Below are 23,062 nucleotides of genomic sequence, written 5' to 3' on the forward strand. Positions count from 1 at the left end.
GCACTAAGCCTTCAAACGTGTGATTTTTTCAAAAGATCTCTAGAAGCAATCTCTGCCTGACTGACCCCTGACAGCTGCAGATCTCTTTATTTCTCTCTCTGCTGGCACTTCATTTGGTAGAAAAGCTCTCAGATTCACACCTCTGTCAGGCAGCACAAGTGTTTATTATGTGCATACACACAGAATATCCCATATAGTGCACACCTCAAAGGCATGTCTGCAGTCTTTTAATAAACATCCTGGACAATTTTACACAAAAACACATGTATCTTTTTTTTTTTTTACTTCCTTCATTTTTCCTCCCCTCATATTTATTGCAGAAAAATCATCAACATCTAATTTCTTGCTAAACTAAAACTGAATAAATATTGTGACAGGAACACAGTTTTTATATTTATATTCATTCCAGATCCTTGGAGTCAAGAAACCCAGTGTGATCCATGAAATATGTTTCCTTAATACCAACGAAGAAGCTGAACTGTGTGCTCTGCTCTGGCTTATCTGCTCCTCAGTGCAGACACATCAAGTAAAATGGTTTGACTTCCCCTCATGTTTGCATTCCTTTTTCCCTTTTTTTTTTTTTTTTTTTTAAATCTGATTTTTCACAGTCAAACCCAGAAGATCTCACACACTTAATATTACTACAATAACAAAAAATAAATAAATAAAAAACAGACAGTGGTGTCCAAAGGAAGAAAAAAACCAACAACAATGCATCACTGTATGATAACATGGTGCAAAACAGAGGATTTGATTTAAGACATACATACTGTAAGTGACAGTTAAATTTAAATACACGCACATTTATAGATTATAAATATCCCCACCACAACAAATGAGCTGAACAATAACATATATTCTTATGTGCAGTTTGTCTTGGTTTTTATCATGGCAGCCTTTCCTCCTCCGTCACGCGGAGAGCAGGGTTTGCTGGTGCCTCCCTCTCTGGAAATGAGACTGCAGGCTCTATCATTAGATCGGATGGCAAGTCTTTATGCAAAGTGTTTTGCATAATTACATACCAAAGCCAGAATAGCCACCCTCAAATTTTATGGGTCACAAAGCATCAACAATTGCCGCATTATTGTCCACCAAAGTCCAGCCCCACCAATGACAAGGAACGAGAAAAAAGAAGAAGAAGAGAAGAGAGAGAGAGAGAAAAAAAAACTCGTCTGCCTAATCTAAGCTTGGGAGATTGAATTTTCATTCCAATAAAAAAGTAAAGAAGATTATTCCCAAACTGACAACTTGTTTACACAGGACTCGCCAAAGGCTTCAGGGAGCTTGATCACTGAGTCCACAACATGTGAGCTTCATGAAATGGCTCCATTTAAGTCCTTCATATTATTCACCTTCTTATAATAAGAAATGGGGAAATTCAGAGGAAATTAACAAGTTTGTCCTCTGATTTTGTTGATTTGTAACTCGTTTTAAAACATTTTGTAGAGTGAAAAATACACAATAATAATGACAAAATTAGAGAAGTAAGTTTGTGTATTTTATAATACAGTAGTGAAAGTAATTAGAAGTATTATTGTGGTTAAAAATAAATGAATAAGTAAATCTGTCCTAATATTTTGAGCCTACAGGAGAAATTAGTTTCAGCAGCCTTCAGTTCAGACGTGCAGATCACAGCGCGTTAATATGAACTCATTTAGGGGCTTTAATTTTTACTGTAAATAATATAAATAATGTAAATGATAACAATAATAACAATAATAATAATAAATTGAAATAAGAAAAATCCGATTGCATTCATTGTAATGTAAGTTTCAAGGTGTACAGAGGAGTAAAATCTACAATAAAAAGCGAATTAAAATCACTAAATTACCTCAAAATTACCTCATTTTATTTCCTATAATCCGAAACAGAATATTCGTTTTGTTTCACACCTTAAAAAGGTTCCAAGATGAAAACAGAAACAATATTTCCTTTTTATAAAGGGCAATAAAATAAATGAATGAAAAGAAAACACGGAGCTGGTGACAGCAGAGCGTGTTTCAGTTGTATGAAATAACAGCAGATGTGAGAACATGAACATCCTCAGTGAGGGAAAAAAAGGTTTTTCGATGGTTTTGAGACAAAATCTCTTTTCAACGAACATAAAATGTGCTCGGTGATCTATTTGAAGTGTAAAATATATATATATTCGATACATGAGGCACAGACTTATGTGACAGATCAGATTGTTGTTAAAATATTTAACAAGAACATCTGATTTTTTTTAAAAAAATCGAAATAAACAGCGGTGGTGTCTCTACTGGAGAGATACAAGGTTGTTTAGGGGTTTTTTTGTACAAAACAAAGTGTCTGAACTTTAGCTTCAATGTGTTTTGTCAAGGTGTTTGTGTTAATTTTTGTTTATATATTATTTCCCTTCTAAAATCAATCATTCGTTTTTAATTAAACGATTAAATGGACGATAGAATAAATGATTTCCTTCAAAATGTCTTTGTGCAATTTCAGTAAAAAAAACAATAAAATGCATGAAATTCCAAACTAAATCCGTCTCACATGGTTACAGCACATTGATTGCATGTGTCTAATATTTTTTTAACATTTTTTAATTGAACCAGTTTGCAGAAAAAACAGCAAGAAGCTCAGGTGGAGATGTGAGACTGAGCAGTCAGTCCGGACACCGGAGCACAGGGAGGTTAAATGTGCAGAATAGCGCCATCTCGCTGTTGCACCACGTTATTCCTTCACCTTTTTTTTTTTTTCTTCCTCTACCGAGACTCTCAGTGAAGATTTGTCCTCTCATAAGGTTGACCGATTTCTGTGTGTATAGCCAGCTATGACAACAGCCTGCGTGCTGCTGTCTTTTGGCGGCCACCAGTTCTACGTGTTATCGCTGTTCATTAGTGCAGGGGGTCCCGACGCGGGTCCCAGGACCTGCGAGGGTCAGTGAGGGGAGGAAGAGGAGGAGGAGGAGGAGGAGGAGGAGGGGGGTGAGGCGCGTCCTCTGCAACTTGACAAGTAGGGTAATTTCACTGTAATCTAATTCACCAGAATCGTCCCAGTTGAACATATAAACTAGTTCCCAAAGTGAAGTCCCGGGACGCTGACGGAGGGAGACAAATCAGAAATCAGAGAAATAATTTAATTTCACTGCTGCACATTTACAGGATGTAGATCCTGGATTCAGTTTCTCACTTGCTGTCTGCCCGCCTGCAGTATGTGGACAATGTGCACAAAATCCCATCAAGCCACATAAAATGTCAGATGCGGGTCCCTGTGTGACAAAATCTTATCAAGCGGGGATCCAGGAGCTGCAACGCGTATCTGCGCAGTGTGTTCCTGACATGAAACGGTCTGGGAGAGAAAAATGTTTTTGAACGTGAGGAGAGAAAAAACAATACATATACATAGAACACAGTTTCAATACATATATATTCTGTTTATAAGCCTGGTGTAGCTGTACGGTTTCTGCAACAACAGATACAATTAACAATAATCGAGGGAACAGAAAGGACTGGAGATTCCCTGCAAACTGGGATGGTTGAATGATAAAAAAAAAGTTTTTCCTGTATTTATTTATTTATTTTCGCCCCTTTTAAACGCTTTCTGCACCCTATGAGACTTTTTCCGCCCTGGAAGAGACCTGGTCAAGAATAAATATTCACCTTCTGCAGCAATAGGGCACAGAGGTCAAATAAACCTAACTAAATAATGCGGGAAAATGCAGGCAGAGTCATTTAATAGTACAGGTTTAACTGTAAGCAGGCCTTTGTATTTTTCAGCCGCAGGTAGGATGCCTAATAAGCTCCGTTGTGCAGAAATGTCAGGCGCACCTTCTGTGCCATTTGTGCGTAGATGGACACAAGGAAAAGGATAAATAAATCTTCACTAGACGCCGCTTTTGTTGGCAACAGTTCTGATAATAAGACTCAACTTTTCGCTATAATGAAGAAAGTTGCGAGAGATTTGTACATTTTATGAATTTACACTGTGAAGATGAGATTAGATTTTGCTTTATTTGACTTGTTTTTTTTCACCTGTGGAGTATGTGAACGTGTGGGCTGTATGTTGTGTTTGTGGTGGAAATGATGATGATGGCGGTGATAATAATGATGATGATGACAGTGGTGGTGGTGGTGATGAAGACTGCACGAGAGAATAACGCTCAGGGTGTGAATTTTATTGTTAAAGCACCTTCAGTCTACCACCAGCATCGACCAGAATTACGCCAAATTAATTTCACAGTTCGAGGGAGCTTTGCCAAGAGCGCGTTTGAAGTTTCGGCAAAGACACACACGTCGACACACACACACACACACACACACACTCACACACACACACGGTTCTCTATAAAGAGCATTTGCAGGGAAGAAAATAGAAAACATCTCCATCAGTGGCGGATGAGGACAGAGCCGCGTGTGGAGTGACACGAGCGAGACGTAGGCCTGCCACGTCTCGCCTAATTAATGCAAAATTGATTAAACATTAAGCTCTTATTTGAGCAATTTATGTGGCATTTTACGTCGGCATAAGCTAATGTCCAGTGTCTTCAATATTATCATCACCACTGAGGCAATCATCATCATCATCATCATCATCATCGTCGTGTGGCTTGAGTTGCACACACGTGCACCTGTACACCCATCATACATGTGCGCGTAAAGGGTGAAAGATCTGAATAAACAGACCTGAGCAATTGACATTGTTAATTATGTTTACTTAATCAGTCTTTTCGCAGTAACACACACACGCACGCACGCACGCGCGCACACGGGCCGAAAAACACGCACGTGATCTCAAACTTAACGTGTGTGTTAAAGCTGAGGCTCCTTCTCCAAACTACTTCAGAGTGACGAGCCTGTAACATTAATACTGCGACCCCTGGAAGACTGACAACCACTGCGGTGCACCTAATGGGGATCTTAATAAAGTATCTATGTACCCCGAGTAACAAATCAATACAAGATGTAGGCCTATATCGATCAATACCTATGAAGTAGTCCTGATGAAATAATGCGTTAGGGTTTGGGGAGGCTGAGGGGGGCTGTCTAATATCCAGGAGAGTGTTTGCGGTCTCTTCATCATCCCTCTGGCTCACTGCTCGTCTCGGCCCTGTGTGCGTGTGTGTGTGTGTGTGTGTGTGTGTGTGATCATGTGTATTAAGACAAATCAAACTGCATGCTTTTTTTTTTTTTTTTTTAAAGTGCTGCTTTAAAACAGTGTGCATACCGTTATTTGATTCCCACCCACTGGCCCGCTTCCCCAAAGTTAGGTCCTCTTACGGCTATAAATACATTTTTTTTTAATATAATAGACTGTAAGTTGTGCTACTCAGTGGCCAAATAGTAGTTTGCGATTTGGCATGCAATATTCAAAGTATCATAGGAAATGTTGGCTGCTCCACTGGCACTGAGATAGCCTCACTGTGAGCGCGCTTGAGTTAAAAGAAAACTGAAATAAGCTTCTCAAAATGGGGGAAATTCAACATGGGGTATATTCACACTCTTGGTCTACATCAGCTGCAGTTGTCTTTATCTCCCCTATTTATATCGCCACAAAGCGCTGCGCCCCTCTTGAAAGTCTGGTTTTTCTTTTTCTTTTCTTTTTTTTCAAATGAACTTTGCCATGTTGGTGTTGATTGGTCCTTCTTTCTGCATTTTTTTTTCTTCTCAATTTCGCTTTTCTCGTGTATAACACAAATGAAAACTCCTTGTAGAAGAAAGGTTTGGTTAAGTAGTATTCTTGTTTAAAAGATGATTACTATAGTTTGGTGCAGACAAGTCCTACATTACATGAGTCAAAAAATATATATTTTTTTGCCAACTACAACTTCCAAACCCGCGAACACCGACTAATATCTGGGGACAAAAAGAGCTCTGACTGATGTTGACAACAACATGATCATAGTTATAAATTATAGATGCGCATAATGTTCAGAGAGAAAAAATTTAGAGAAAACTCAGGTTATTTTATTTTTTTTACATAAGCTTTCCAAACAGATTCCCACCGGTTTTTATGTAAATCTCTGCTTCTGCTTATCATGTTAAAATTTACAAGATCACATTTGGACTCTCCTTCAGGCAGAGGTAGCCGGCGGCCATATACTACCTTCCCATGCGCATAGACAGACAGACGCAGTGGGATACAGAGCGGATGACAGGTGCTTAAAACACACATTACTAGTAAAGTTACAGCCTAATAGCAGTCGGCAGCTGCTGTCGTGGATGTGCGAGGAGGCGCCTGAATGTGCAGCACTGGTTTCTTTTTCCCTTTGTGTTAAAAGTGAGCTGAGGTCTCCGAGGTCTTGGGAAGCTACAGTTCCGTGGATAGCGGGTAGATGGCACAATTTTCTTACATTTATGGGCAGAATGCAAGACGCCCTGTGCACTAAGTGTGAGTGAAAAGCAATTTATTTTAATGACAGATGATGAAGTGTGAAAATGTTTTTTTTAAATAAAAAAAAAACAAAAAAACAAAAAACACATCAACAACTGATATAGTAAATAAAAATAATGTGAAAGAAAAACACTCACTTTTAATTCAGGATGTATGACTAGTTTGTGTTAGAAAAGAAAAAAAAAACACAACAGCAACAAAAAACAAACAAAAACAAAAAAAAAACAGCAATAATAATAAAAATAATAATAATACTAATAATGTTTTCTTTAAAGCCAGTGTACTAACATAAGGAACAGGTGCCCCACCTTGACAAGCGTTTGACTCATAGCTACACTGTGCATGAGATGCGGTGCCTGAGCCTATATAGGCTATGCAATAAAGCGCATGCTGTATGGGCTAATTTGTCATAGTGATAGTGCCAAAGTGCAAATAATGTGCATATTTGTCGCTTAACTGTGCGGGCGTGCATGTGTGTGCATGTGTGTGTGTAATAGAGACAGAGAGAGAGAGAGAGAGAAGGAGAGAAAGAGAGAGAGAGAGAAAGAGAGAGAGAGGGACTGCAACCCATATCCTCATCTTATTAAACAAATAGCCCCACTAATAGCCTGTGAGCCCTAAATAAGTTCTCAGCTTCAGCATAAACCCCAACAAACACACAGACTCTACTGTACAAACCCCTCATCTGCAGCCTGTATGATTTTTTTTTATATAGATATATAATTTTATGGTCCTACGAGCTCGTGTGTCAAAAAGTTCTCTCGTCACACATACGTAAATAAAAGTGACGTTGCAGCGGGTTACACCTCATTAGTTTTTTTGTGCAAAGCTAATAAATGAGCAGAAGTACAAATTATAGAGTCCAGCATATACACCACGCTCTGTCAACTAAAATCAGCCCCTGTCGAGATCTGACCAATCCAGACCTGTTCTCAATCTCTAGTTTTGATTTCTGGGGGTGAATTTTTAGAGGTGTGTGTGCTGATGGCGGATGTGATGGAGGTTTCCGTGATGGATGTTTTGGTCCAATGAGATCATACTGGCTTCATGGGGTGACGCTAGTGTGTGTGTGTGTGTGTGTGTGTTGTAGGGCTGATGTCCACCTTTAATTATCAATATGGGCTCATAGTGGCCTGAGTGTGATATATGCCTCCGAGACAGTTTGGTTGGACAGGCAGTGAAAGCATCACTGTATGGATAAATAGAGCTTTCAGCAAGAAGCCGAGGATAAAAGACCATCAGCATCACATCACATCATCATAATCATCATTTTCATCAGTATCAACAGCAACAAAACCACACACGCACACACACACACACATACATACACACACACACACATACAAACACACACACCAGCAGCAGCAGCAGCAACAGCAGCAGCAGAAACCGTGGTAAAGTTGGCTTGTATACCCATCCTGATTAAGCCTATGGGCTAATTCTATTTCAGGCCAAACTCTCAACTAAGCCAATACTACTAATAATTACTGATAGGCCAATAGCACGCGCGTAAGTAATTGTCATTTAAACCCATCACATCCACTTCTCGGATACTGACATGTTTATAAAAATAAAAAAAGTTCAAATGCATCATGTACAGTAGTGTTTAGCAACTGCCAGTATAAAAAAATACAGCCAGGAAGCAATTATATTTTCAGACAATAAATTGAACTTCTCTATATTTTCCTTTTCAATAGTATTTATGATGTATGATATATGAATTCACCCCTTTAATATTTATGTGAGCGTCCAAAGGTGAAACTGTATTCCGCATATGAAGCTGAGCTGGGTATTTCCTCCACTATATGGACCCTGTTCCGTGTGAGGGGGGGTCTATACTGTTATGAAATGTTATCTGTTGAGGCAGGACGCCTTATTTCAAGAGTTGTATCCAATTTCTGAAGTATCAATCCGGTATTATTTTACACAGTGAATTACAGATCGGGCGTTTTTATAATAAAATTTTTCTAAAAAAAAAAAAAAATCATAACCTTGTAGCAAAAATAAGTGAAGGCGATGAGCGAGCCTGTTGGGTGACTGATTAATTATTTTGTAATTCATTAATCACTCTCATAGGGCAAAAGGGCAACATCCTGCCACAGCAAATTGACTCCAGTCCCCCCATCACCACCACCACCACCACCACCACCACCTCCCCCTCCTCCTCCTCCTCCCTCCCTCCTCCCGCCCTTCCCCTCCAGCCGACCGCACACCACACCACACACGCACGCAAACAAACACACACACGCACATTCATGGACAAGTTCACACAGTGCGTTTGGGAAGTAAAAAAACATGAAAAGCTCGTAGTTTCAAATTCATAAATTATAATTTAATACCAAGAACAAATTTACAGCAGAATGCTTGTTTACAATAAGCTAACACAAACAAACAAGAATTGTGTTCAACTATAAACTTTCACACACACTCACATATATCACTTGCAATTAATAATAATAATAATAATAATAATCATAAAAAAAGTATCTATACGTTATCAATACCCTGCAGTCATATATTTTTATATATTTATATAAAAACGTGGGTCAGTTTAAACTGTTCATAATTACAATCATGTATCATTCTCTGGTCCATATGTGGCTACGAACAGCCAAAGATCAGTGTTCAATCAGTGATCCCTTTTAATTCAACCACAACATGGTGTTTTTGTGTGTGTTGAAGAAAAGCCTCAAAACAAGGACAAAATTGCTAGCTTCCAAATACACACACGCACGCACGCACACGCACACACACACACTTACGCACACGCGCGCGCGCACACACACACATACACGCTCACGCACACCACGGCACCTGTCAAAGACCAAAAGGAGCAATAACACTAAAGTTAAAATATCAGCTCCTTTTTTTCCAAACCTGCACACCCTGTTTAAGTCTGTAGCCTAATAATGAACGTTGTTTCTTTTCTTTTTCTTTTTTGTTTCTTTAAATACAAGGGCTGATTACAGATTATATCTATACAGTCAAAAAAAAAGAGAGAGAGAGAGAGAGAGAGAGAGAAAACATTTACATTTATATATCAAAGGTAAAATAGGTTAGCGACCTGTGGCCATGCATTCACAGTCTAAATATACATGAAAAAGAAAACATTTTGTAGTAATATGTATATACATTAAAAACATAACTTTCAGTGCTACTAGCTAAGTCTGCCACTCAATTTGAAGACGTTGTATTACCGAAAAAAAAATGGCAACCACAGATTTTTCTTAATCACATATACTTCTGTATAAAGGAAAAACTCGTTGAAATGAATTGACCTATATTTACAAGAATACTGCCTCTAATCCGTGTTTTTCAAGTGAAACACACGACTGAAAGTTCTCAAATCTAATTGTGTTCCCCCAAAAATTGTTGCAGGCCTACTTTAACAACGTTTTGATAAGAAGTCACATCATGCTTGTCAGGCACTTAATGCTTGAAGTGAATAAAGGGTGACATTTCAGGGACGCTTTAATAATACTGCTATTAAACACTACTCTGGCTAGGCTTCAAACTTTTATGACCCTTGACCTCTCCATTAAAAAACAAACAAACAAAAAAACAAGTCAGTTATGCTTTTAGTGCAGTTTGAGCGACTGCAAACGCCCTTAAATGCACAAATTACGCATTTTAGAGCAACTTGTGTTTAATATCTTTATAACAGTGGGTCTAGCCAAATTGTAGGATTTTTTTTTAATTTGCATCCAATTTGGGGAACTGATGCCAAATATTCAGAGGTGGATGAAATAAGGGAAGACTATTCGCCAAGTAATTCAAATTGTGTAAACTCGTCTTGTCTTGCGAGCGTCAAACTAACAAATCCTTATTTTTAAGAGAGCTTATGTGGCTTTAGTGGAAAATAGTAGTGGAAAACAAGTGGATCCTGTAACTTCATATTAATAAAGAGCAAATGTTTCCGCTGGGTCATAAAGTTGAACATGAACTCCAAAAAACCTCCCTTTTCCTCTCCAGATGGAATTGGTCATCCTAAGAATATAAGTGCGCTTGCAGCATTAAGCCTAGATTATAAGCCTATACTCCTATTGCTGTGGTTTTAATTCTTTTTAGAACTTTTTTTTGTACATTATTTCACCTTCTCAAAATAAATCATTGTCTTAAAAAATAACACCACCTGTACTACAGAAATCACCGGTTTGGAACCAGAAAGGAGGAACAAAGAAAGTACAAAACACAGCTATACATGGACACAGGACAAGTCATTTGAGAAAAGAAAATTCACGTTTCGTATTTTCCCTTTCTCCAGTTTTTTTTTTCTTTTTACCCAAATTATCATTTTTAAATGCACTTAATACTTAAAATTTCCTTATAAGGATCAACAAAATCCCTTTTCTTTTTTTTTCTCATTTTCTTCTTTCATTAAAAAATGGATCGAAGCAGGTTGTTCTGCATGAACACTGGGAGCTTGTATCTGCCATTTTGAAAGTTCAGTGGATGTCTCAATTTTTTTTTTTTTTTTTTCGGAGTAGGGGGGAATTCACAGTCATTTACGTCAATGTCTTTCTTCATGAAAGCCAGCCCCGTGTAACAGCCGGTTGGTTTTTTATTCCTTCCACAAAAGCAGCTATAATCATTGTAGTCTCGCAGCCCCCCAACCCCACCTTTTGTTTGTTCGTCTCCTTCTTGGTTTACTGAATTGACATGTAAGGCCAGTTAAAACTGCTCCCCGAAAGCAACATATCCCTGATGAGAGTTTCAATTGGGGTTTTACCTACCAATCGGACGAAAAATAACTGTTCTATGACCGAGGAAGAGACTGTGCGGAGGGAAGGCAAGCGGAGTAACAACTTCCCAAACCGTGTTGGCTGGTTGGGATACTGGCTCCGGACATATTCCTCCAGGGCGCACTGGGACTTCTCCTGCAAACTTTCCACATGGGCCACATCTGAGAGGCCACAAGCATCTGAGAGGGGGGGAAAGCAAATAAACATTAATAAAGTGTAACCTAAAGTGTTCCTCTCACTATGAGTTTTGTTTTCCCACTGTGGCGATAGCCTGTCAGAGTTTGAAAAAGCAATTATTTTAGGAAATTACTCTTATCCCATTATATCTAAAAAAAAAAAAAAAATTGATTATTTGTCTCAAGGCTTGTTTTCATAAATAACTTAGTGCAGATATTTTCCAATGTGAGTGAATCAATTAACTAGAACTTGTAGTAATAATAATAACAATGCGCTAGATTAATAATTACCACATCACAGATAAAAATATGGCTCTACGCTGTGATTGCAACTTATATTGCTTTACCGATTATATTATGTTTGTATAAAAATTATAATAAAATAAAACTTGAGTTTTCCACAGTCAAGAAGCAGATGAAATGGGAGCTTTGCTTCAACTTGCTTCACTCGGTGTTTATCGCTGTGATAAGTCGCTTATTTCTCTCGATGAAGCCACTTACAGGTGAACTAAATAATTAAGCATATTCATAGCTAAAGACTGTTTTAGATGGGCCTGTCTTTCACAGCCAGAGGGAGAACGAGGTGGAGAGGAGGGGGAGGGAGAGAGAGAGGGAAAGACAGGGAGACCTGCTGACCTTTAGTGAGCAGAGATTTAGCTTGGAAAAAAAGGCCCCATAGCCTACGGAGTTGCCGTCATACTATACCATCAGAGACGCATAATCACTATCTGTGCTGCTGCATGTGGGCGGCAGCTGACTATGTGCCAAAAACGCTTGTACGCGCATTGGTTAAGTTTGTAAAGTTTTATGCATGACAACAACCAAACCACCAGCAAAGGCGTGTCATTCAAGCTACAACACACAGCTCATGTTCAAGCCTCCGGGACTCAGGTATGGAGAAGACAAATTAAGCCATCGTGGCCCTATCAGGGTTTAATAATAAAATTCAATGACCTGTAATATGATTTTTTTTTTTTTTTTTTTTTAAAGAAAAGCCTAACAAGCCACCAGGAGAACAATAGAAGGCTGCTAGAGCTGAATGAAATACAGAGACTGATGGCTCGCAGGTATGATATCATTTCAAAGACATGCATTAACTCTACGGTGAAACCTTGTAAATCTCTTCCACATTTTTTTATTCCCCCCCGCTTTAATGGTGTAGCTAATGTAACAAAATATCTGGGAAGTTTAGGTCATGACCTAGTTCTGGAGCAAGTCCAGAGACGCCTTGAATCCTACAAGGCGCTAGCGCAGAGAATATTTCTGCAAATAAAAATTAAAGCCGCCCCTCCTGTCACTGCTCAGTATCACACAATACTGCTCTGTACTGACATATTTGCAATTACAGGCGGTGCATGGGTTTCTACATGCTTTTTCTCGGACATGCCTGTCCCCAAATGACAAGAGAGCGTTGAAACCTGCGCTTTGCTTTTACTGTGTGCAAATAGGACATTAGGCTTGTCTTTCTTTTTTTCTATTCCCCTCCCCCTCGGAGCCTGACATCATTTATATCTGTCATTGCCTACAAACAAGACGTGGGGTATACACACATTGATAAATGCTGGGAAAAAAAAAAATCAAAGTGTAGCAATTCATCTGCAAGCTATTGGACTCTCTAAAAGTGTACTAATAGCTATATTTTAGGATGCTCAAGGCTATTATTGTTAAGTTATCAGTCTTGTTTAACTCGAGCTTATTTACTGTTTCAATCAGGTTGTATTATTTCCTCTGTTTTGTCGTCCAATTTAATTTAAAAAAAAATCTTGCGTAGTCATGCCACAATTTTCAGTTTAGCCCTGTGTATGTGTCTGGTAAATCAGCTGATTAATAAAGTGGTTTTATAATTTAGTAGCCTAAGGCCTATCCAAAAAAAAGCCCCTGACCATGAAGGCAACATAGGTGAACATTTAAGCAGGATGTTGATCTAAGACAAGCAACAACCTCTAGCCAGTGCAGATATATTTAGGTCAGCGGTGATTTAGCTGATGTCAGTGTGCATGTTATAGTGACATTCACAGAGGCTGAACTTGGGAGTGTGTGCCAGTCTATTGTCTTACCTGTGGTGAAGAGCACAATTGCCTTTAAGCAGCTATATTCAGCAGAGTCAACGTGCAAAGCTTTGAGCTTTTCCACTTGTTCTTGGAAGATCCTAATGTGGTCCATAAAGGCCACCACTCTGTCCGCAGACATGGGGGAGGCGTGAAGGCCAGCCGCCGCCAGGAGAGGAGCCACATGCAGGGGCATGGAGCACTGCGCGGCGTTGAGCACAAATAACTCACTCCACGTCAACCTCAGCAGAGCCACCTGGTCGGTGATCTGAAGGTCTGGAAAGAAGGGAATATTCCTGGCCCACTCCACGGCACTGAAGAGCATCCTGGCTGCTAGTTCACAAATGTTCTCGATGCCCATTATGTTGTTGGGTTGCATGCATTGACTGCCATACCGGGACGTCGGGTAGGGCTCCGCTCTCAACAGGAGAGAGATATATCCGGATAAGTAGGAATGGCAGTGGAGTGGGTCTCCATTTGTCAAGGCGAACTGACCGTGGTGTGGCTGTGTGGGTGGCACCCGTCCCCTTTGCACGGCTGCAGTAAAAAGAGAAACTACAGATATTGAAGCCTGAATTCTACAAATCATCATACAATCACTCTAAGCATGCTATACATTTTTTTTTCTTAAAAAAAGTGCTTACACCTTCAGAAAATATATGACACACAGCATGTTTGCTGTCTCAAAACACACACACATTGTAGCCTATTATTGCACACGAGTTTAAAAACAGACAGGTTGCACTGATAATAATGAAGCCCCCAGTGTGACAAAGCATGTACAGAAACGCCAGCGATGGCTTTAAACGCGTTTAACACAAGCCATGCATATGTCGAGCTTTAAAATGATGTTCTTTAGCAACAGCAACATGAGCTGGCTGTGAAGGAACACAAAGAGGGCAAGGGAGACCTTGCATGTTTAACCCTTAACCTACTTAGCAATTCATCTCGTTTTACCATACATGCAGGCCTATTTTCAAACCAATATTCTAATAATTTCTTGAGGTTATGCGGAGGCTTTGTATGCATAATTCACGCTGATGTCCAGTTTTAGACACAGTGGAGGAGGCAGGCAGCATAGATGTGGAGATGTAGCCTGAACACGCTCTCTCTCTTAGTTCGACACTCGCCATAATAGCGCAGAAGCTATATTGTATCATCTATTCAATACAGATGTATCTATACGCCCTTAGCTTTTGTCTAAATATAAATTCGATAGCCTTAGCGTGGATTTGGGTCGGATCTTATTTGTGAATTGCTGAGCTATAATGCGCTGTAGCTGGATAATAAAATGCAACGCTAAAAAAAAAAAACAAAAAAAAAAAAAACAGGACGATCCGGCGAGCCCCGTCTCCACCACAGCGGAGAGCGGCTCCATGGCGTGCTCCAGCCGCACAGCCTCGGAGGGAACAGTCGGGAGGGAGAACAGGCAATAGGGGAGGGGGAGACGACATAAGATGGTTTCATATTGGAAAGCCTATAAACGCACAAACACATACATCAATAAGAAAACAAAAAGTCCCAATACCTTCCCGTCTCATGCCGACTTTAAGGCATTTTTTGAGGCGGCAGTACTGACACTGATTGCGGTGGTGTTGGTCGATTGGACAATTCCTGTTGGCACGGCATGTGTAAGTGAGGTTCCGTCGTACGCTCCGTTTGAAGAAGCTTTTGCACCCCTCGCAAGTAAACTGGCCATAGTGTTTGCCACTGGATTTATCCCCGCAGACCACACATTCAATGTGCTGTGGCTGTTTCTCCGACTGCTGCGTCGTCTGGTTCGTCGGCGTGGACTGTGTGTTGTTCGGGGGTCCTTGGACCGGAGTCTGAGGGGTCGGAGGGGCGACCTGAGAGGCTGTCAGATTCAACTGGCCTGGTTGAGGGGTGGGAAGAGATAGTCCTCCTTGGGTTTGCGAGGAAAGGGCGCCTTGGGTGTCAGCCACATCGTCCTGGGAGCCTCTCCACACTACCATTGCCATATCTATCAGTCAACGTAAAGAAACTTTTTGTCTGCCGTTTTGGTGTCGCGGTGAATAATGTCTCAAGGAAACGCGGTAAACTGTGATTAACAGCCGGACACACACAATGTCAAATCTAGCCTACGTTGAATCCACTCTGGATCTCCCGAAAACTGTCGATTTATTGCTGTTGGAGACGTTGCGAAGCACGTTTTCAAAACTGATGCGATGGCGAGCTGAGTCGCTGCCTTGCGCTTAAAGGCCAAGTCCAGGGGCGCTTACAGTCAGCCATCCAGTACACCCATCAATGGGGAAGGTGGGCTAAATATTAAAATAATCAGCCGAGGTAGCATGGACTATTCAGTAAATGATGGAGCAGGTTGGTGAGACCGTGCCTGCAGCAGCATAAAACAATTGGTGAGCACACTGTAGCAGCTACTATCAAGTTCCAGCACAAGTCTTGAAGAAAATCACCAACTGGGTAAAAAAAATAGCGTCTTCTTCCTTTAATTCTTGTGAGGTAGCGCCAGCAAGCGCGCAGCTGAAGCCAATGTTTTGAGAGCTTTGGAATATGAAGACAACTCTTCCCCCAGAAAAGCGAAAGCACTAAAACAAAAAACAAAAAAACAAAGATCACAACCTACAAACCTCCTCCGTGCGCTGAAAAATAATAGGAAAAAGGAGTAGAGAATCAAAGTGATCAAATATGTTAAAAAGGCGGAGGTTAGGAAGTGATTTGCGATTGGTAGGAGCCGGGCTGGCAGAATGCTTTCTCTCTGATCAGCTCACTGAGCTCTCTATATAGTGAACTTTGACACGACTGCTGCAACTTAGCACACGTTACCATGGAGATCAGCTGCCATATAAGGAAGGAGAGTGTGTTTGACTGGTCAGAGCTCAGGGACCTCCCCCTCAACCCCATTGGCTAGTCGGCACTTGTGCTACTTGGTACCTTGCCAGAGCCAGCATGGAGGTCGAGAGGGCCGCTTGGTCCTAAAAGGAGACGATTTTCGGGAATGAAGAATCATTTCTAGTCACTCAGATTGCCCAGACTATAGGAGGCTATACTCACATGCACGCTCGGTAAAGCCTTAGAAAATTCATGAAAAAGAAAAATCTTAATTCAATTATTTGCCTCATATCGCGTTGCAGTATTGAAACAAGCTGAAATATCCAAATAGATTTTGTCCCTAAGACACAGTTGCGCCTTCTCGACATGATATGTGCTCATTACAATAAAACTGTCCATCTATTGTGCCCTTATCTTGATCTTTTAGGTCCGTGGATATGCACAGACTACATGTTTGAACAAAAAAAAAAAAAAACACAAAAAAGACAAAAAGGATGGATGGTACTGTACATGAGGATTGTCAATATAATAGGATAATAGTAAATACATGTGAAGACTTCTTGGTCTATGCATACACACAGTATAAAGCAGACACTGGACCAGGTGAACAAGACAATAATAATGCCTTGACTAATTTCTACATTTTACAACATGTTTGTGTAAATTCCTGGGATTAGTTTCGGGTTAATATATCTATTAGTGCTTCTAATGACACCAGGTACCATTCATCACAATCCACACCTCTTATAAAAATATTATGATAGGCTACTGACATCATCTGGACACCCGCTGCAGCCTGCTAATCCCCCCTGGTCACAAATATCCCCAACCAAGGCAGGTCAGAAAGGCCAGATCTGGGTCGAAAAAGTCAGAGCTTTGTCTGCATGCTTAAAACGTTAAATGACTATGTCTTTAAATAGGGACTACATTTAAAAATGCCATTTGAGGTCAAAGGCCATGCCCTGCACGTTAAAAGTTAGGATGTCACTTCCTGATAGAAAACACTATAAACGCTGTTTGTGGTCATTTAGATGCTTTTTAATGCCTGTCAGATGTTGTTCTTTAATAAATATAATCTGAAGTTCATGACAATAACAAACGTTGTGAAGGATGCATGTAAAACAGGGTCAGTGGTTGGTCAGAGTTGCTTCATATAATATATTTTACTTTGTATTTAAAGAGCAGTAAAGACTGATATACTTCTACTTTGCCCGGAGTCTATCAAACTTGTACTGCAGGTAAAAACTTACACAGACATACAGATGAACATATAGCCTGAGCTGTGTGTTGGTGAGCAGCAGCAGCAGCAGCAGCAGCATGCATTGTCCAGGATGTATTACAGTATATGGGTGCCCCCTAGCGTATGAATTTTTCGCTTCAAATAAGATTCAATTTAGAGGAGCCATCCGACACGGAAACTGCTTCAGTCTTGTCTCTCGCATCGACCAAACTAACGAGCCCCATTTTAAACTGATGGCTGTTTGTTTAAATTCTGTTTTACATGACTTGGACGGCAAAGCTTTGAGAGTTGCCAAAGTTGGATTTACTTTTTGCCACTTCAGGCAGTCCCAGCGGTGGTATTTAGACCAATTATGTCTTTATTCTAAAACAAATGAGCCGATTATATTTTGTCTGCATGACTATTTTGTCGGTTTTTATTTACAGATCCCGAAAACACGGAGAGTCTGTAAATAAAATACTACGCAAGGTCTCGACTTATCAAGGATCCAGCTTTGCTCCAAATGGTAAGTATACATTTTGCAACCTTTATTAGGATAAATCAGCCAAATAGCAATGCTTTATTCCTCGGCTCTGAATTAAATTTTGTTAAAATGAAGCTTATCTGAAATATAAAGACGGGCTGCTGCAGACTGAGCCTTTAACGTAGCCTAAACGGTATTTCCACAGTGCGCATAGAAAACGGGCGACTCTGTCAGTCATTTTCGCTTATTAGCCGAGTGTTCATTTATATGATGATCACAATAAGCTGCACTACTTTGCAAATACTCATTCATAAAGTTATTTGCTAGTCATAGTGAGGCAGGAGGCTGTATTCTTATAATAACAGACCTACCAAATGCATATGTTGCGGATTCTTCCGAGGCGGGATGCATCTTCTCTCTTATTCAGAATATATTAAGTCTTCTCTCTTTTTCGACACAATGCTCAGATTGAAACTGGCAAAGCTTCCTCTTCAACAGACGGGATCAAACACAAAAAAAAGCCCCCAGCCACGTTGTTTATTAGAAAACTGCAATGTCTGATCATGCAAAAACTTTGGAGAGCCCGAAACAAACAATCTGATTCACGTCAATGTGTTGCTGAGCGAGAAATTTGGAATATAAACTGACGTGTCGTCCGAGCAGACTATCATTTGACTGCCTCTGGAAATGATAAGTAGGCTTTACAGCAGCAGAGAGCCTGTGCGCCTTTTTCTCTCCTACAGTAATATGGCCAAAACGCGTTTGCACGCCGCTGCTTTGTGTGGGCTACAGAGGAGAGAGGGAGGGGGTGAAGTCAGAACAGACACCTGTCTTTAAGTATGGCGAGCATGCATTACGAGATTCAGCACATTAGAAATTATATGAGGGTGGAAGTAAAGATGCAACAAGAGCTGTCATTACAGCTGTAATTAACAAATTACTAAATTTAATTTAAGCATAAAATAAAAAAAATCCTCTACGCTGAACTGGAGCCTATAAAAACAGAAGTGTAGTTTTATTATTATTATCATTATTATTATTATTGCTATTTAGCATTAATAATTACAATATAAATTAATTGTATATACATTAAAAAATAAAGACATGCGCAACTAAATAAACAATAATATCATGTTTTTTGCAGGCACACCTCTATCAATTATACTTTATGAAGAAAAAAGAAGGCCTATATAATAGATGAAATGAGGACAGCCTTAATTAACCTCGCGTAAATCTATAAGCTACTACCTTGTAAAAATAGAGCACCTTTCACACGCATAAACATTTCTACACTAACACAATTGATTTGCTATTAAAATCCCCCAATACCACAAAAAAAAAAAGCTCTTGTGCTGCAGTTTTTATTTCTCGGGTTTAAAAGTTTCCTGTGTGATTAGTAGTTGTTCTCCCTTCCAGCAGAGGATAAAGCACTATATGCTCAGCAAGCCTGCATGCACACAACAATAGCGCAGCCCAACGGGACTAGTATCGATTAAGACGAGACAGAGGATGTCGCCTGCACTAAATATTTACTGATCACACACAAATAGCTGGATCTTTAACGATTTCCCATGCCCTGGCTGAGAGAAAGGACTAAATCACTTTATTATTGTTAGTATAACAAAGCACACGCTCTGGAACACAGGAGAGGAGAAGTGCTGATTGGGATAAGTGCGGTTAAATTAATCGATAGTGAGTAGATAATAGTTTGAGATTTACGGGCGTGCGAAGAAAAAGCTTCCACTCATGTATCAAGTTAAAGTGACACGTGCACTGAGATTGGTAATTCCCCTTATAAGCCAAAACGCGCGCAGTGGTCAAAACAGGGAAAAGTCAACAGATTATAGACTCAAAGTACGAGCGTGAATTCGGTTAAAAAATATGTAATTTTGCATATAAATCTGACTTTTTAAAAAAGCTTTGAGATTGATAATCTAAAATAAAAAGTGTTATCTTATTGGTGGCAAAAGGATTCCTCTCACAGTAAAGTGTAAAAAGTCAAAACTGGAAAAAAAAAAGTTGACTTTAATCTTATCTCTGCTCACGCAGATAGAGAGAAACTGACCCGGAGGTCTCCAAGTTCCCGGCCTGATTAACCCTTCCAGACCCGCGCAGGAGCAAAGGTTAACCAGGCTAATCAACTTCAAGAGTCTGATTGAATTAGATGACTGTGGAATCAGGACAGAAACTAAACTGCACCATTTACAAAAAAAAAGACACCATGACGTTGGTCATTGGGCTCAAATTAAATGAACTTAAAATTAACCAAAAATATAGGGGTTAATTTCAGATAAAAGAGGAGATGGTTTACTTGCAGGCAACAGGTTTCAGCTGTTATTAGTATAAAATGAAACCAGTCCAGCATAGTTTCAATGTTAAAAACTCTCTTGAGCACCAACAAATAGTTTCAAGTTCCTGCTTGATTAAGATCACTTGATTGATGGTGGTTATGCCACATATGTAATGGTGTTTTTATCTGTTGGACTGCATAATATCAATAAGTATCTTTAAAAATATCTCTTTTCTCTTCTTCTAACGCTTCATTGTGATGTTGCTTATATGCAAAGATGAAAAAAACTAGACCAATTAAGTCTAATGTCTGCTTGTACATTTTGCTTAATTTAAGTAAATCCATTTTCTGACAAAACATAATTAAAGTTTCAAGAAGTTACTTTAGACGCAAGATTATCAGAGAGAGAAATACAGCAGCACGAGAAAAATACTCCCTTTTAAGCATATTTATTTAAAATAAAATTTTTAATGACGTAAAATATTTAATTATTGCATGAGTTATAAAATTATTAAACTTGAAACCTAACTTAAACTTAAATTATTATAAAACTACTAATATTGAAAGGAATTTATACATGTGGGTTTCATACATGCTGATAATGTCTGCATATTCTGTTATATATACAGTTTCTTTTGATTCGACTTCCTCTGTTTAAATAGCTTATTCTTATTCTTACTTTTGACCAAGATGATCCCATATCCTTGAAATTATGCTCCTGTTTTTTTTTGTTTGTTAATAATATGTAATTACTAAAAATTGCATTTGATTATCACGATTCAGACCGCCTTATGGTTTGTGTGTGTGTAAGTGATTTGTCTGTGTGCATGCACATGTTGGCTACATATAGAGGCATTTACATACAATGTGAGAAAAAGAGGTGTGTATAACATTAACCTTTTTTCTTTGAACGTGTGCGTGTAAGCAGACAAATGCGTTTTGGTCGAGACCGTTAATAAAGAGTTCATTCAGTGGTGTAGATCACTTTCTCTCTGTCTGCGTGCCCTAAGGGCCGCTATCTAAAAAGGCAATAGATCCCAGATAGCTCACTGTTCAATTTGCCAATGATAGATTATAGCGCCAATTTAAACAGATAGGGATCAATTTGTCTCAATGATCACTCTTTAGGCTGACTGCCAGCATGCTCTTAATGTATTTGTAAATGCTGGTTGTTTGAATCACAGCTGTTGGGTTTAAAGTGATCAAAACTGTAGAATGGAGAGAAATGAGCGGTGTAAATGATAAATGATGTGCTGTTTTGGCTGCTAAACACTGCATAGATGAAGCATTAGTGACAATTTCTTCAGGCAGCAGCGCTGTAGCAGCAATGACCAGGAGGTCAGTGGTTTAACTCTGAGGACTCGCTGGGAAAGTCTGGGTAGGGGAATTGTGTGATAAGTGCTCTCTAACCCTTAGGAACTACTGCTGAAGTGCCCTTCGGCAAAGCAGCTTAAACCCCATCTGTCTCATTGGAGCTGCACAGTGACCAGCAGTACAAGATTGCGGTTGTACTGGGTACTTGTGAGATGTGTCTCTTTGAGTGTGACCTGGCCTCCCTTTTTTTTTTTTTTTTTTTTTTAAAGAGAGAGAGAGTGGGCAGTCCACTCGCCTCACACATTTTTTTTTATGTACTCAGACAGTGAAAAAGTTTGGGAGAAGACACAAGAGAGAAAACTCTGGCAGCATTCAGCCCTGCAGACATGGTTCACATGTGGCCCCAAAGGCAGCAGACAGTGTATTGAATTACTGTAACTCAAGGTGTTACATGGTAGCAGTTTGAAGTTTGAACGGCTGTAGGAGAGAATTATTTGAGCCTCAGCTTTCTGATAACTTTAAATTGTTCAGCATGTCTTTTTAAATATCAATTACCATCATTTCTTAGTAATAATGGTGACCTTACTGTGTATAGTGATCATTAAAGTCTCATTATCATTAGATTTACCAGTTACATCACATTGCTGTTGTCATGTGAAAGCACTTAATGTCCAGTTTTAGTGATCATGCATGTATTGTGTATATAGGGGAAGACGTAATACTCATAAAACCTTGCTGGACCAACACATAAATGCATGGTGGTAAAGCTAAAATGTAGTCATGTTTTGTTTTTTTTGTTTTTTTAACATTTTGGAAGTACATGGTTTTCATGTGACAGTGAAGTACGCACACTTACGGGATGACCAATAAAGTATTGCTGTTTATAACGAAGTAGCCAATTAAGCGGTGCTGTGTATAATTGCAATTTGCAGTGTTACACCTGCTACATCTGTGACCAATAAACTTTTGTTATAACATACTTCAGCTGTGTTTTTTCTCTGTTTAATGTATTCCAGGTACATTTCAAGTGTTTTCAGTTCATGATAGTTTACTGTAAATGAGCCAATAAAGTCTGCTTTTTCTTCTTTCCGCTGGAGCTATTGTTTCAACTTAAGGAGACATGCTGTAACAATCTGTAATGATAAGTTGGAAACAGTAAGAGTGTGACTCCCTGTTTGTTCCCCAAAGTAACTTTCACATTATTCTCTGCGGCTAATTCAGTCTTTGGCTTCACTGATTCTGCACGATATTTAGATTCAAAACACACTCATCAATGTTGTTTCTGGAGTTTTATCCAAACCACATGGGCATTGTAAGTTTTTTGACTGTCAGTTGTTAACTTCTCATTTATTGAAAATAAGATCAGGACATTCAACATTTTGTTAAGATTATTTCTGTAGTGTAAATAATGAGGACTCAAAAACTGAAAAACATGGGATATTGTAGAATATTATCTTGAAATTTCACAAAGTAGATTTAAAGAAAATGTGAAGAAATGTGCCTGAAGCCTTACCTTCAGCGTCAGGACTGAGAAAAGTATGTTTCAGTTGAACAGTACAGTATCGCTGTCTGAAATGAAAGAATAGCTGGAGGTTTAACACCGAAATAAACAACAGTAACATACACT

The 23,062-nt window shown here is 39.3% G+C and overlaps 1 protein-coding gene and 1 long non-coding RNA gene across 4 annotated transcripts; one reads left to right on the forward strand and one right to left on the reverse strand.

Moving 5' to 3' along the window:
* Positions 1-558: 558 nt before the first annotated feature.
* nr2f2 (nuclear receptor subfamily 2, group F, member 2) lies at positions 559-18,535 on the reverse strand. Of its 3 annotated transcripts, none has more exons than XM_067589705.1 (3): positions 18,203-18,535; positions 13,330-13,857; positions 559-11,275 (listed from the first exon to the last, which is right to left on the reverse strand). In XM_067589705.1, exons 1-3 carry the CDS (start codon positions 18,240-18,242, stop codon positions 11,001-11,003), a joined length of 843 nt encoding a protein of 280 aa, XP_067445806.1. In that variant the 5' UTR covers positions 18,243-18,535; the 3' UTR covers positions 559-11,000. The 3 variants fall into 3 exon arrangements, with proteins under 3 accessions (XP_067445806.1, XP_067445805.1, XP_067445804.1); XM_067589704.1 differs by lacking the exon at positions 18,203-18,535 and adding an exon at positions 14,849-16,100; XM_067589703.1 differs by lacking the exon at positions 18,203-18,535 and adding an exon at positions 14,849-16,048 and having other exon boundaries at positions 13,330-13,875.
* On the forward strand, positions 16,238-22,524 carry LOC137183004 (uncharacterized). Its single transcript, XR_010928408.1, has 2 exons — positions 16,238-17,873; positions 19,881-22,524. It is a non-coding gene; the product is annotated as an uncharacterized lncRNA (long non-coding RNA).
* Positions 22,525-23,062: the final 538 nt, after the last annotated feature.

This window comes from Thunnus thynnus, chromosome 5 (genome assembly GCF_963924715.1).
Source record: "Thunnus thynnus chromosome 5, fThuThy2.1, whole genome shotgun sequence".
NCBI classification, from domain to species: domain Eukaryota; kingdom Metazoa; phylum Chordata; class Actinopteri; order Scombriformes; family Scombridae; genus Thunnus; species Thunnus thynnus.